Raw genomic sequence first — 12,456 nt, forward strand, 5'->3', positions numbered from 1 at the left:
CGGAAACGTTCCACGGACGGTTCTATCCACGCGGCGATAAATTTTCGTTCCTCCACGATGGCCGAGTAATTACGCGCGCGAGGGTTTCTGCAACGCCCGGTGAAAAAGTTCTAAGACAACGAATATCGAATTACACGGGTGATTTATTCAGTCGGCGCCCCGGCCTCCCTCGCTGGGGAATCTCGCGTGGCTCGTTCATCACGCGCCAGAATGCCGGCCGTTTAACATCGCTTAATAGAGCTTCCCGCTCGAGATTCGTGTTGTAACGGCGACGGCGGCGGCGGCGTCGTTCCTGTCGCCTCCCGCATTTCCGAGCGCCGCCGCGACTCCGCGATCCCATTCAGGTGTTCGTTCTCCGATCCCCGGGGACTTTGAACTCGACCCTTGATCAATGACGAGCTTCCCTCGCGAATCGTCGATTTATACGACTCCGACGCGCTATTTCATATTTCATTTCTTACGCGAAAGTAATTTATTCAATCTTGTCACGCGGATGCTTGAAAAACCGTGAGATCAATGATTAATAATAACAGTTAACAATTATGATAATAGTATGATAATATTTTAATTTTATTTTAATTTAGAAGAGTTTATTTTAATTTTAATTATAATCGGATTTTTAGGATCATTTCCATATCAATTTTATCGCGTTGGCAATATTGGAAATATTGGCACGTAATATATAAAATTTATATATTACTATACAATATAATATATAATAACTGGCAACGTGCAAGCGTCATTGAAAGTGGCTCTATGGAAATTTCGGGCACAGACAAACGGCATCGCTTCCTGGACGCGTTTTCTTTCGGCTCGATAAATCCGAGCCGGAGATTGCAGCGTAAAACGCGCGCGAGAGAGAGAGAGTGAGAGAGAAACGAGAGAGAATCTTTTAACGAAGTCTAGAAATCATGCAGAAAGCCGGCAACTTATTCATGGCGCTCCGAGAGATCCATATTCCCGCGAATACGAGGCGAACTCTGCACGCCGCCGCTGCCGCAGCCTTGACTTACGGGAAGGATCACAGGATCGCCGATAAACAAAGAATCCTTGGTTATACATCGTTCGGTAAACGCGTAAACAGATTACCGTTGTTTCCTGCGGCTCGACCGCGCGGAAAATTTTACGGGGCGAATGAGTCGTCGGTTGCGACGAGATAGAGTATAGGGTGTTGCAAAAATAACTCGGAATAGCAAGATGAAGGGTTTCTGAGAAGCAACTTTTTCCTTTAAAAAAATGCCCTAGGAGGCTTTGTTAATAAATTATTAACGAAAAACGGAAAGGCGAGATCGTCTCTTGTTCGTCACTGTTTTTTGTTAATAAATCGTAAACGATGCCATGCAGGACATTTTTTTAAAGGCAAATGCCTTCAAAGAATCTCTCGTTTCCCGATTGCGAGCGCCTCTTTTAGGACACCCTGTACACGTCCGGTTATGAATAAGTGAATTCACAAGCAGGATCAGCGAGCGTTGAGCAACATTCCCCGTCAATTTCGTCGGGAACGTGCGACGTACGGTGCACCGCCGTAACGTATGCAAATGGATGCATTCTTCGCGTTCGCGTACACGGTCGAGGACGTTAGTTACGATATGCAGGAAATGCTGCGCGTTATTTAGGTGCAATATACCGGTAACGAGGGGAATTCGCGGACTCTTGGTGGCACGTGCAGCGAGACGGAAAAAAATCGAGTCGGTCGATTCTTCCACCGTCAGCTTTCCCAGCTGATCCTTTACAATGTCTGTCTGACTTATGTCACTCTATTCCACTTGTGTCATCGCTGACGACTTCTTAGACTATTTAACGGATGCGTGATCGAATTTGATTTGTCTCAGTATTATACTTGTCTCAGTGTTGACTTATTCGATTCGCATGTCTTGTCTGACCTATGGCGGGGTCGTTCTACTTGTCTGATCAATTTTGTCTTCGTTCGCACTGCACATTTGATATTTTATATACAATAATTATACACATTTTACGTATAACAATAAACGTATATTTGATGTATAATTATGTAATTATCAATTACCAAAAGCAGCTTAAAATTCCTCACAACCACCCTCAGATTATTCCACGTTATAAAGTCCGCTTTAATGTATCGGTTACCCACTTTGCTATTTCATTCCAAGTCAAGCAGCATACACCGCCAATCCCCGCGTCCGCCGAGGGACCCACGGAGCTCCCATCGGTCTCGAAACAAGTATGCAAATCGCTCGAATTAGTATTCACCGGCTGCGAATACTTGTTCAATCCGGTTAGCGGCGTGAAAGTATTTCAAAGAGAACCGTGGCCGGGCCCCCAAAAAGTGGAAAAGAAGCGAGGAGAATTGGATCGCGCCGGTCGGAAAGTCTCTAATCCTAGAGGGTAGCCTAATCCACGGGTTTTAGGGGAAGTTAATCTATCGTGGTGCTCGGTGACCGGAGGATACGGACGTATCGATGCCGGTTCGCCGTGGGGGAGGACGTCCGAAGCTCGGCCACCGCCGCTCGTGCGGAGACAGTGCGACGCCCAGCGTCTGCGCCGGCGTCCTTGAACCGGCCGTGAACAAGCTCGCATCCCGCTGCCGGTGTTTTGCCAGATTTCCCAGAAGGCCGCGGTCACTATCGCCGCCCTATCGGTTCGATTATCGAGCGGCCATGCGGCGAAACCCGCGTATCGAACCAATCCCCTCCCCCCCTCTCCGTTAATTATTCGTCCGCGCTCGGCCGGAATCCGCGGCTTAATGCGACGGAATCGCGCGAGGCTGCTGCTTTTGCTCGTCGCCGGCGCCTCGAAGCGCGTCGGAACGAATTCCGCGACGCCTTTGTCCGCGGCGCGCTTCTTTCATCCCTCATCGTTTGCTCGAGTGTCGGATAATCCGGCGTTATCTCTTCGATCCCGTTTCGTTCGCTCCTCCGCTAAATGCTGCGCCACTATTCTGAGGCTACATCCGGCGAGCAAGCTTTGCTATTATTTAACCCCTCGCGCGATGTAATAACGAGTCGGACGCGTGGCGAACGTTTCGTACGAGATCGAATAAATACAGCTATCAATCACTTATTCTAAATCGAAAGTAAATTTGTGAATCTTAGATTTTTAGGAGAGTAGACTTTTATGCGATATTTGCAAAATTTGTGATATAGAGAAGAGTGCGGTTTCGTTAAAATACATTGGAATTTGTTATGCTAATACGAATGGAAATTAATATGGTAATGCGAACGAAAATAGCGCGACGCATCTCCTATGGAAACGTTGGTGTCGCAAGCAATTTTTGCTACGCGAAGAAAAATTATGGCTTGGACTTGCGATAGCTCAGTTTCGTATCTGTCGTCGCGCTGGGATATATTCCCCCTTCTCTGAATAAATTCGGGCCGGTTCCGCGGCTTGTGTAAATAGAAAGAAGAAAAAATGGCAGAGTGGAGAGGGTCTCTCGGGTAGATTAGGGCGTGTCTGATGATCCGATAGGATGATTCAGTGACCTCGTTCGCTCTCGCTCCCCCCACTCGACGCTCCGAGACAACCATAAAGGGACAGTCTCTCGCCGGCGAGCATCTGTCTCAATCCGCTGACTTGCTGTGTAACTAGGGGTAACAAGGATAAATGCGCGGACACACCGAAGTTTGCTCTATCAATCTTAATCCCATATCACTGTCATATTCGACCAGACGCGGTCAAACATCCACGCCCCCCCCCCCCCCCCTGTTCAACGTTTACGCCCCATATCGCTTCCGATGCAAATGCTCTCGAAACGAATTCCCGGGCAAACCACTTGCCTCGAGCAATTAAAGCGATTGAAAAATTCTTCGACCAGCTATAATCCACTGATTAATTTCCTCGTAATTAGGTAGCTGTTATCTCGAGAATTCTAATGGACAAATTCTTTGAATAATATTTTTTTTATTTTTTATGATTATTCTCGGCGAACACGTTGCGCGGTTAATATACAGGGTGACCAAACGCTGTTGTACGATCGGTCGGTCGAATGGTAATTTTATGTGCAAAGTTGAAGAAAGGGAAATTTTTTGTGTCATGCAATATAATACAATCTCCGCGATTGATTCGATCAGACTTTGCCATTGCTCCCAGTTATTATCTGTAATAAAAATGCACAAGTTAACTGTCCTCGATAAATGGGCTTTTTGCAAACTAACCGAGGGATGGACGACGCTTGAAATCTGTAGGCGAGGATTTATCGGGAAAAATGTGGTCTGGGAAGGCCGGCCATAAATTCAGGCTAGTTAAGCATCGACTGGGAGCCGGCCAGACAAAAGCACACGCAACGCGAGTCGAGCAAACGTATGCTAATATCGCAACTGTACCGTAAAACCGAGCTCTCTCTCTCTCTTTTTCTCTCTCCTCGTCTGTCTGGCCGTCTCGGACTGCATAGCCCTTAAGTTCGATTAGCTAGCGCACTACTCGACTCGTTTAATTGTCCCGACTTGTGTATCGAAGAGGTTCGCGGATAGGGGGCGGGCGGGATCAGGCGAGGAACGAGAGAAAAGAGAATTTTATAACTCTCGAGGAAGTTTTTCCCGTGTTGAATTGCCGCGGATCAATACCTCGCCCGCTCGTAGAAACGTACTCCTCGAACTCTCGCAGCCACTTCGAGTCCGATTGAAAAATAACTCACGCCTTCTCGGTCAAAAGAGGATCGAAACTTTCTCCGTCTCTCGTTCTCACCCTCTCACTGTTTCTCCCTCTCTCTCTCTCTCTCTCTCTCTCTCTCTCTCTCTCTCTCTCTCTTTCTTTCGCTTCTGTCATCGCATTTCCTTATTTCGTCGAAGATATGTGCGAGTATGATTTCGAACAGCCAATAGATAATAGCTAGGTCCTGTTGACTTTCGAATCTCCTGTTAACTATTTTATTCAAATTTAATTTTACTATAGCGATTTTCTGTTATTTTCTCGCAACGTTGGACGCTCTTTTACTTTGCATGCGACGCGATATTTATTCGATGCATTATTTTATACATCGTGTAACACATAGCATAATACATGCTAGAAATTTGATCTCAGTCTTCCCGGACACCCTATGTACATCCAAGTGTCTATAAAAGCGAAAGCATGTTATTACATTCATCGCATCACCGAAAATAAAAGGACCAAGTTCCACGGATAAAACCATTGAATCCTCAAGATCCCATTCGGTCTAATAAAACTGCATAATACGCAACCGTCGGCCGAACTCTAAAATCTACTTCTCGAAAACGTGCTTAACCATCGTTCTTTAAAAGTTCGCCCATATCCGCGGAGGTAAAACTTGGTAGCGCTCGAACTTTCATCGAGGACGACGGGATGCGACGAGGGGGGGAATCCTTGGCTCGCGCTCCGAGGAGCGATAAATCACTTTACGTTTATTCGATAATCCTTCTACGGACGTTTCGAAACAGTCGGGGAATCGAGTTTGACCGATGTTTCGGTCGGGAACCCGATCACGCGTGCCGCGAGGACGGGGTCTCTCTCTCTCTCTCTCTCTCTCTCTCTCTTTAGCGGAGCGGCGGGGGCGAAATGGTCGCGGGGCTAGCGTACGGTTGGCGAGCTGCCTGCTGCACTTGACCCTGCACTTGCACCCGAGCTCGTGCGGCCCCTGCATCGCGCCCGGGGTCACGGACGATTCCCATTTTAAACGGGATCCGCGCACCGACACGCCTATACGTCCGCTCGCGATCACGTGCCGGGACACGTGCGAGATCCCGCGCGGCCAACCCTCTCGCTCGCGCGCACCGAAACGCGTGCACGTTTACGCGAGTGCACGCGACTCGCGCGAGCCGGCCGTGTTTCCACGCTGCTCGGCGATACACGTACATATAGCTCGGCGGATCGTTGTTGCAATCGACGGACGGGTTAATCGAATGACGGTTGTTTAACGCCGGGGCTCGGTCAGCCGACGACAATTAAATGATTACGCGGAACTCGTAATTGATGGGACGAGTTCGAGCGCGTGGTTAATACGATGCTTCATGGGAGGAACGAAGATTCGCAAAGTTCTGAAATAGAGCGTTTCGAAAAATTATTTATTTATTTATTACTGGTTAAGATTCTCTTCGTCATTTTACAGACGAATAGATTATATTTTGTAGGTTTTATTTTTGATTTATAGACTTTCCAATATTTTCTCAGAAGAAATATCGTGCAAAACGAACAAGGTATTAACCCTTTGCACTCGAAGCCATCTAAATAAATCTAGTAAATCTATAATAATTTTTCTGACCTCCAATACTTTTTTAAATCTAATCTTTGACGATATAAAAATGATTTTAGATTCTGGGACGGTGCCCAGAGTTAAACTGGAGTTGGAATCAGCGCGCGATGAAAATCGCTGCAACAATAATCTCATCAGCGTTATCCTTTTCTTCGCGTCGCTCCTGTATTTTCCTTTGCAAGCAAGCCGGCAGCTAACAGTAATACCTTTCGCAAAAGAACCTAAAGCGACGTATAAACCAGCTTAGCGGAAGCACTGGAAACACGGCCGAAGTTGGCCAGCTTCTCGGAAGGAAAATATTATCGCTCGATGATTCCGCGGCGGACATTTTTCCAGCAATTTTCCAATTTTCTTATCAAGCGGGATCGAACGGTTATCACGGCGAAGCTCGGGAGCGCTTGGCGGAACGGGACCGCGTGCCGTAAACCCCCAAGATAAAAATCACGACAATCGACGGCGTTTTGTAATCGAAGTTTCCGGGAACATCAATTTTGCACGACGCCGATAAAATCACGCCCGTATATATCCGTTCCCGCAGCTTTTCCAGCTCTCATTTCCGAAATCGGTTCGACGGAGGACTGTCCCTCTCTCTCTCTCTCTCCTCTCTGAATTTGGTAGGAAAACGGTGCCGGTATGTTGGCCAAGTTCATCAATATCCATCTGATGGCGTGTCTAATCTGGCACGCCCATGGGAGATACGAGTTCCGCGATCGAGACAACTCCCGGCAGATCGAGACGATCGTTTCCTGCGTGAACCACACCGCGAGGAGACTGTTCAACCCTGAGAGGAGGATCGACGTGATAGCTCACGGGACCGGGACCTTGCTCGACGATATTGCCAAGGTCTGTAGGAATTCCTCGTGTTCGGTGTTTCAGTCAAGGTCTGTCGGAGTTCGTAGAGTTCAGTGTTTCATTCAGGGTCGGTCAGAATTCATAGATCGTTGATTAGAAATTAGGATATCGACTTTTTTTCGATCAGCAGTGCTTGAGCCGTCGTAAGAATATTATATAGGGTGATTTATTTTTCATTTGCAAAAAATCCAAGAAGAATCCAATCACTGTATACCCTAGCCTTCCTGAATCCAACTACTATAATAATCGAAAGACGATTGCGTCTCGTGCTACTGAAATTCAAAGGAATTCGAGAGGCAACCGCCGAGTGATTCACTCCACACATCATCGCGTAATAGATTTCCGCAAACATCTCGTATTTATCAAACAACGTTTTCTTCTTCCGTCAAGGCTTTCTCCAAGGACTCGACCGTCCTGGTTGCCACCCGGATGCTGTTGATCATGAACGAACGTATACCCAGCTACGTGGTGATCGAGATGGAGGACGGGTTCCGCGGCTCCCGAGGAATGCTGCTGCCGGCCGCGCCGATGCAGACCACGCTGCAGTACCTGTTCGTGACCAGAACCGGAAACGACGCGGTGCTCTCGTTCGCCAGAGATTTGCGGAACGCCGGGTATCGGGACATCGCGTTCCTGGTGTTCGATCACGGACCGTACGGGACGGTGATCCGTGCGAATCAGACAGCCGAGGGGATTACAGTGAGATCTGTGGGATTCTGCAGTCCGGGCGACGATGACGTCCACGGGATTCCGACGTTCGCGGCGGATACCCGACGCTACTGTCCGCTGGGCGGATGCTCCGTCAAATACGGAATGGTGGCGGACGAGACGGTCAGGTTCTGGCGCATAGAGGACACCGTCAGACTTACGGGTGAGCCGGCTGTGTTCTTGGATCGCTAACAGTGGTCGCAGGAAAATAAGGGCAGACCTCATCTCGAAGTGGCAGGGAATGCTGACGCATTGGGAGTCCTGTTTAACGTGGTGACGAGATAAAATTCTTATTCATCGTATGAATTATTTTATATTATATCAAAATCCCCAAATGGGGATCCTGGTAGTTGATGGGTTAAAAGTAGAATCTATGAAAATTCTAATAATGTCTGTACCACTTTGAACTACACTGAAATGATTTTTTTTTGTAGGAGACTTCTAGTTGGCCACCATTTTGCTGCGAAAACTAGAAAACCTCGGGAATTCCCGCAGTCTGGGCACGAGTCTCCGCGCATCGATCGCGATTCCTTTGTCCGCCTCGAAATGTGCAATATTTTCTACGGCACTCGAACAAGAATCACAGATACGCGACAATCGCGGCGGATTCTGCAAACAATGACGCTGAAAGGCCCTAACGAAGGTGTAAAAAATTGTTACAGGGACATCGATTCGTCAAACGAAACTGCGTCCCCGGCCCCGTTTTGCGGAAAGCGCGACGTGACCGCAGAATTCTGCGTTCAAAACAATGATTGGCCGATTGAATCGCCTATGGGCTTTTGAGCAAAACTCGAACAAAGCCGAGGCCTCGTTCGACTTAGATAAAAGTCAAATCTCGCTGTATAATGACGCGTTCTATCATTCGATACCGTTTACGAAAAACTGAAGAAATCTTTTCGTTTGTCACGTTGCTTTTTTATTTATTAAATTTTCTTAATATTCCTATTTATATTCAACAAACTTTTAATTTTATTATCGGAGTATTTAACTTGTTTCACTAAATAATATTAGCTACCCTATAGAACTTAACCAGCAGCGGAAAATTGACTATCAGCGCTTCGACAAGATACCGAAATTGTCCGCCGTTTTCCCAGATTAGACCGCATAAGCGAGCTTATTACAAAGATGTCTCCCGGTCCAAGGTTCCGCGCTGCTTCTCGGACAAAAATTCCGGAAAGTAACTTGTCCCTATTGTCTCGTTTTATCCAACGCTTACGACACCGACACGCGCGGCGCGTTTGAAAAATGGTCGCACCAAGGCCGCCTCCTTGGCAATGAAATCGCTCTCCTGGCCGCGTCGCGAACAGTGCCCGAAATCGGAGCTTTCTCATTCCGGCAATTTGTCACGACGCTCGTGAAACGGGGCCCATCAATTATTTTCGGGTGCCGCGGTCCTACTGAATATGTATCGCGGCCGCTCGACGGCGCTGCTCTTGTCGTGAATTAATTGCGACGATTAGGCGATCAAGCCGATTCGGAGGAACGACGCCCGTTGCGTCGACCGTCGAGCGGAACTTCGACTCGGCGTGATTCAGCCTTGACTAATGAACAATTTGTTACGCTCTCTATATATAAATTTATAAATTTATATTTTTCTTCGAATTGTCTAAATAATCTAATAATCTGAATAGTGCGACGGATCAATAAGTCTTCGATTATGAAAAGAACCGCTCCAAAACCGTCGGCTGGCAAAGCGTCAACATTATCTCGCACCGTCTGCGACGCTTCGAGGCAAAATGGCCGGACCCCGGGAATCCGGCTCAATCGAATACGAACTAAATTAGCCGAGCGACTGCACTTTCCGAAGCCCGCTTTGAACGTCCCTTTATATGTTAAACACTGTCACTCCCCGCAGCGGTCCATTAATCCGACTCGCTGGAGCGGACTCCCGGCGACCGTCGAAATGGAATTCGCCGAGAGAGGAGTCTCGCTCGATTTCGGAGCTAACTTTTTCGACAGCTCATCGACTATTCCCTGTCAGGGCACGAGAACCTGCGAGCGGTTGGAGCGTTGCTGGTGGAGCACTTTGGGGATTACTACAACATCAGCATGGACGCGAGCGCTGGGACCAGCATGTCTTGGTCGGAGGCAATGGCGAAGCTGATTGCCCGGGACGTGGACGTGGTGATTGGCCCGCGGCCGGTGGACCTGGACGTCTTCCACGACATGGAGATCGTCTGCTGGTACATGTACAGGAACATGGTGTTCGCCGGCCTGGTCAAGTACAAGACCATGCAGACCGGCATGCTTTTGCTGCTGACGCCGTTCCACTACGCCGTCTGGCTCTGCGTGGTCCTCCTGCTGATGGTCTACGTGCTGCTCCTGCTGGCGCTGCGCAAACTGGCCGTCAAGGGGCTGATCAAGGAACGAGTCCCCTTCGAGTACGTCTCCTCGATCATGCTCTCGCAGAGCGTCGCCCTCCCGAGGAAGTTCGGGCTGAAGCTGGTGCTGTTGCTCTGGATGGTGTTCTCTCTCTTCTTGAGCACCGCTTACAACAGCACGTTCACCAGCTCGCTGGCCGACGTCGAGTCCGACCTCGTGCTCAGGAATCTCAAGGAATTACGTGACTCTGGCCAGCCACTCGGCGGACCAGCTGCTATTCTGTCTTACTTCAATGACTCCACCGATGGGGACGTGAGGGATTTGGGCCGCAGGTAATCTTCCGGGGCTTTTCTAGCCTCTCGGAACGACGCGTCGCTGCTGTCCTGGCTTCCGCGGATGTTCTTATATATCATGACGCAACACTACAGGCTGCACCAAAAGTATCTAACAATTTATTCAAAGATTTATCTTTTCCGTATTTTCTAACAGCTACAAGGTGATGGATCCGAAAGAAGCTGTCGACACGATGTTCTTAGGGAAAGGTTTAACCGTGGTGCAACAGTTCACCGTAGACAGACTGAACTGGGACTACAGGAGCAACAAACGCCTCCGGTTGTACAGTATGCAGGCACCGGTGTTCCGATTCCCGGTGTTCCTCTACTCGAGAAAGGGCTACGTTTATCGAAGACCTCTGCGCCGACTCGTCACTAGGTACCGAGAGATTGGTATGATACAGAGACTGGACAATATGTTACTACTCGACGAGGGCGCGCAATACGGTGCCCCGCCAGCCGACGATATTCTCACCATAAAGCATCTGAGACCTATATTCGAAATGTTCTTCATTGCCGAGGGCGTCTGTCTCCTTATTCTCATCGTCGAAATACTGCACGTCCGAATCTTGGAATCCTGGGACAATTGAAAACACCTTAACCCTTTCGGACGTAGATTATCGTAAGCGTTAAGTAAAAATTTTGCTCAATAAAACGACGTTTTTTAACAAAAAGTGTTGCCTCTAGCTATCTGCCTTATTCATCGCATGAAACAATAATGAGGTAAAATAACAAAACATTTCCTAAACAACCATCATCTGGAAGAGGTAAAAAGATGGTTCTACCGTTACAAAAATTGTGAGAAGCGAAACGAGCGCGACGCATTCGCGTTGTTTTCCGGCTCGGGAAAGCGCCGCGACGCCGTCGGAATAATGATCGCCGTTCTCGCATTCGATTTGCACGGAGATAAATCAAATTTTCCTGCGACCCTCCGGCGTCTCTTCGACTCGTATTACACCTTGAAATTTCGCCCCGTGCTCGCGAGGGGATCGCGTCGCGAGCAACAACGGAGAGCCACGTAACGCGCTCACGTAGCGCAATGATGCATGTTTCGCGAACACATCCGGCGTGTTTCCTCGGCGACTTTCTCGATTTTTCCGCTGCCGGTCTCTCCGCGACGTGTGACGCAAGTCTCGGGGACAGAAATTCGTGCGGGCTCCGACTCCTCGCGTCACCGTATGCCAAAATTGCCCTTGGAGGATGTCTCCTCCGAAGGTCCGCGTTGCCGTTGCGTCACGCGAAAGCCTAGGACATTTTCACCGTTTCTCAATCGCCAGTGTTTGCGCGTCCTACGGACCGCGTCGTCGTAAAACGCGTCCCGACGAATTTTACGGGAATTCTGTTGGCTCCTGGACCGGTGTTCAGTGGTCTAAAACGCGATCCCGAGTGGAGAAAATAATCTCTGTGTTTTTCTCTACACGAATATACACACATGCGCATTCTATTTGCACATTTCTAGATCTGGATTGATTATTGTATATTTAACGAGCAAGGGAGTGCATGGAAATATGGTCAAAAATGATTTTGCTCGGCTGAAAACACTTGCAGCGTCGCGGATTCGCGGAAACGGCGATCGACGAAAAAGACTCCACTCTGTCGCGTTTTACGAGCGATCGATCCTCCGTCACGCGTTTCCGGCTCTATTTGCTCGCGTACGTTTCACGATCGGGCATAAACGAATCCGTTCGGTCGTTCCGTCGCATTTTATGCGCGCGCAGGAACCGCGACGAAAGCACTCGGAACTTTTAATTGAATCGCACCCACTTAGCCCGCACGTTTTATGCGACGACGCGAGGTGACGATAGACAGGTTTTATATGACCGTAGGTGAGCGCGAAAATTTTTATTACAATTACAAGCGCGCCGAGTTTGTTTCTCTGTTTGTTCGATGGAAATGTTTTCTTTGATCATATTTGATCAGGGCTTTTAGTATCGTGGATGGTACTCGAAGATTCTTAGTAACTTCAAAGTTAGTATTGTCTTAATTGGAAATATCTGGATTTATTGTTTTCTGCGCCGATTGACATTTTTTAGCTGGCGATATCGAGAAAATAATAGCAACGTA

At 48.3% G+C, this 12,456-nt stretch overlaps 2 protein-coding genes across 3 annotated transcripts in view; one reads left to right on the forward strand and one right to left on the reverse strand.

The window, feature by feature from the left end:
• LOC144467992 (uncharacterized) overlaps positions 1-12,456 on the reverse strand; it is a 100,188-nt gene that overhangs the window by 37,434 nt on the left and 50,298 nt on the right. The gene's annotated exons all lie outside the window — the stretch shown is intronic.
• Positions 6,824-11,006, forward strand: LOC144468437 (uncharacterized). Of its 2 annotated transcripts, XM_078177899.1 has the most exons (4): positions 6,824-7,021; positions 7,421-7,901; positions 9,720-10,392; positions 10,550-11,006. In XM_078177899.1, the coding sequence occupies exons 1-4, from the start codon at positions 6,842-6,844 to the stop codon at positions 10,980-10,982; spliced, it is 1,767 nt and encodes a 588-aa protein (XP_078034025.1). In that variant the 5' UTR covers positions 6,824-6,841; the 3' UTR covers positions 10,983-11,006. The 2 variants fall into 2 exon arrangements, with proteins under 2 accessions (XP_078034025.1, XP_078034034.1); XM_078177908.1 differs by lacking the exon at positions 10,550-11,006 and having other exon boundaries at positions 9,720-10,396.

Source organism: Augochlora pura, chromosome 1 (genome assembly GCF_028453695.1).
Source record: "Augochlora pura isolate Apur16 chromosome 1, APUR_v2.2.1, whole genome shotgun sequence".
Lineage (NCBI taxonomy): Eukaryota > Metazoa > Arthropoda > Insecta > Hymenoptera > Halictidae > Augochlora > Augochlora pura.

Coding starts and splice junctions, on each gene's coding strand:
- LOC144468437 (XM_078177899.1), top strand. CDS start 6,842: ATGGCGTGTCTAATCTGGCACGCCCATGGGAGATACGAGTTCCGCGAT. Junction 7,022..7,420: donor TGCTCGACGATATTGCCAAG/GTCTGTAGGAAT, acceptor TCTTCCGTCAAG/GCTTTCTCCAAGGACTCGAC. Junction 10,393..10,549: donor GTGAGGGATTTGGGCCGCAG/GTAATCTTCCGG, acceptor ATTTTCTAACAG/CTACAAGGTGATGGATCCGA.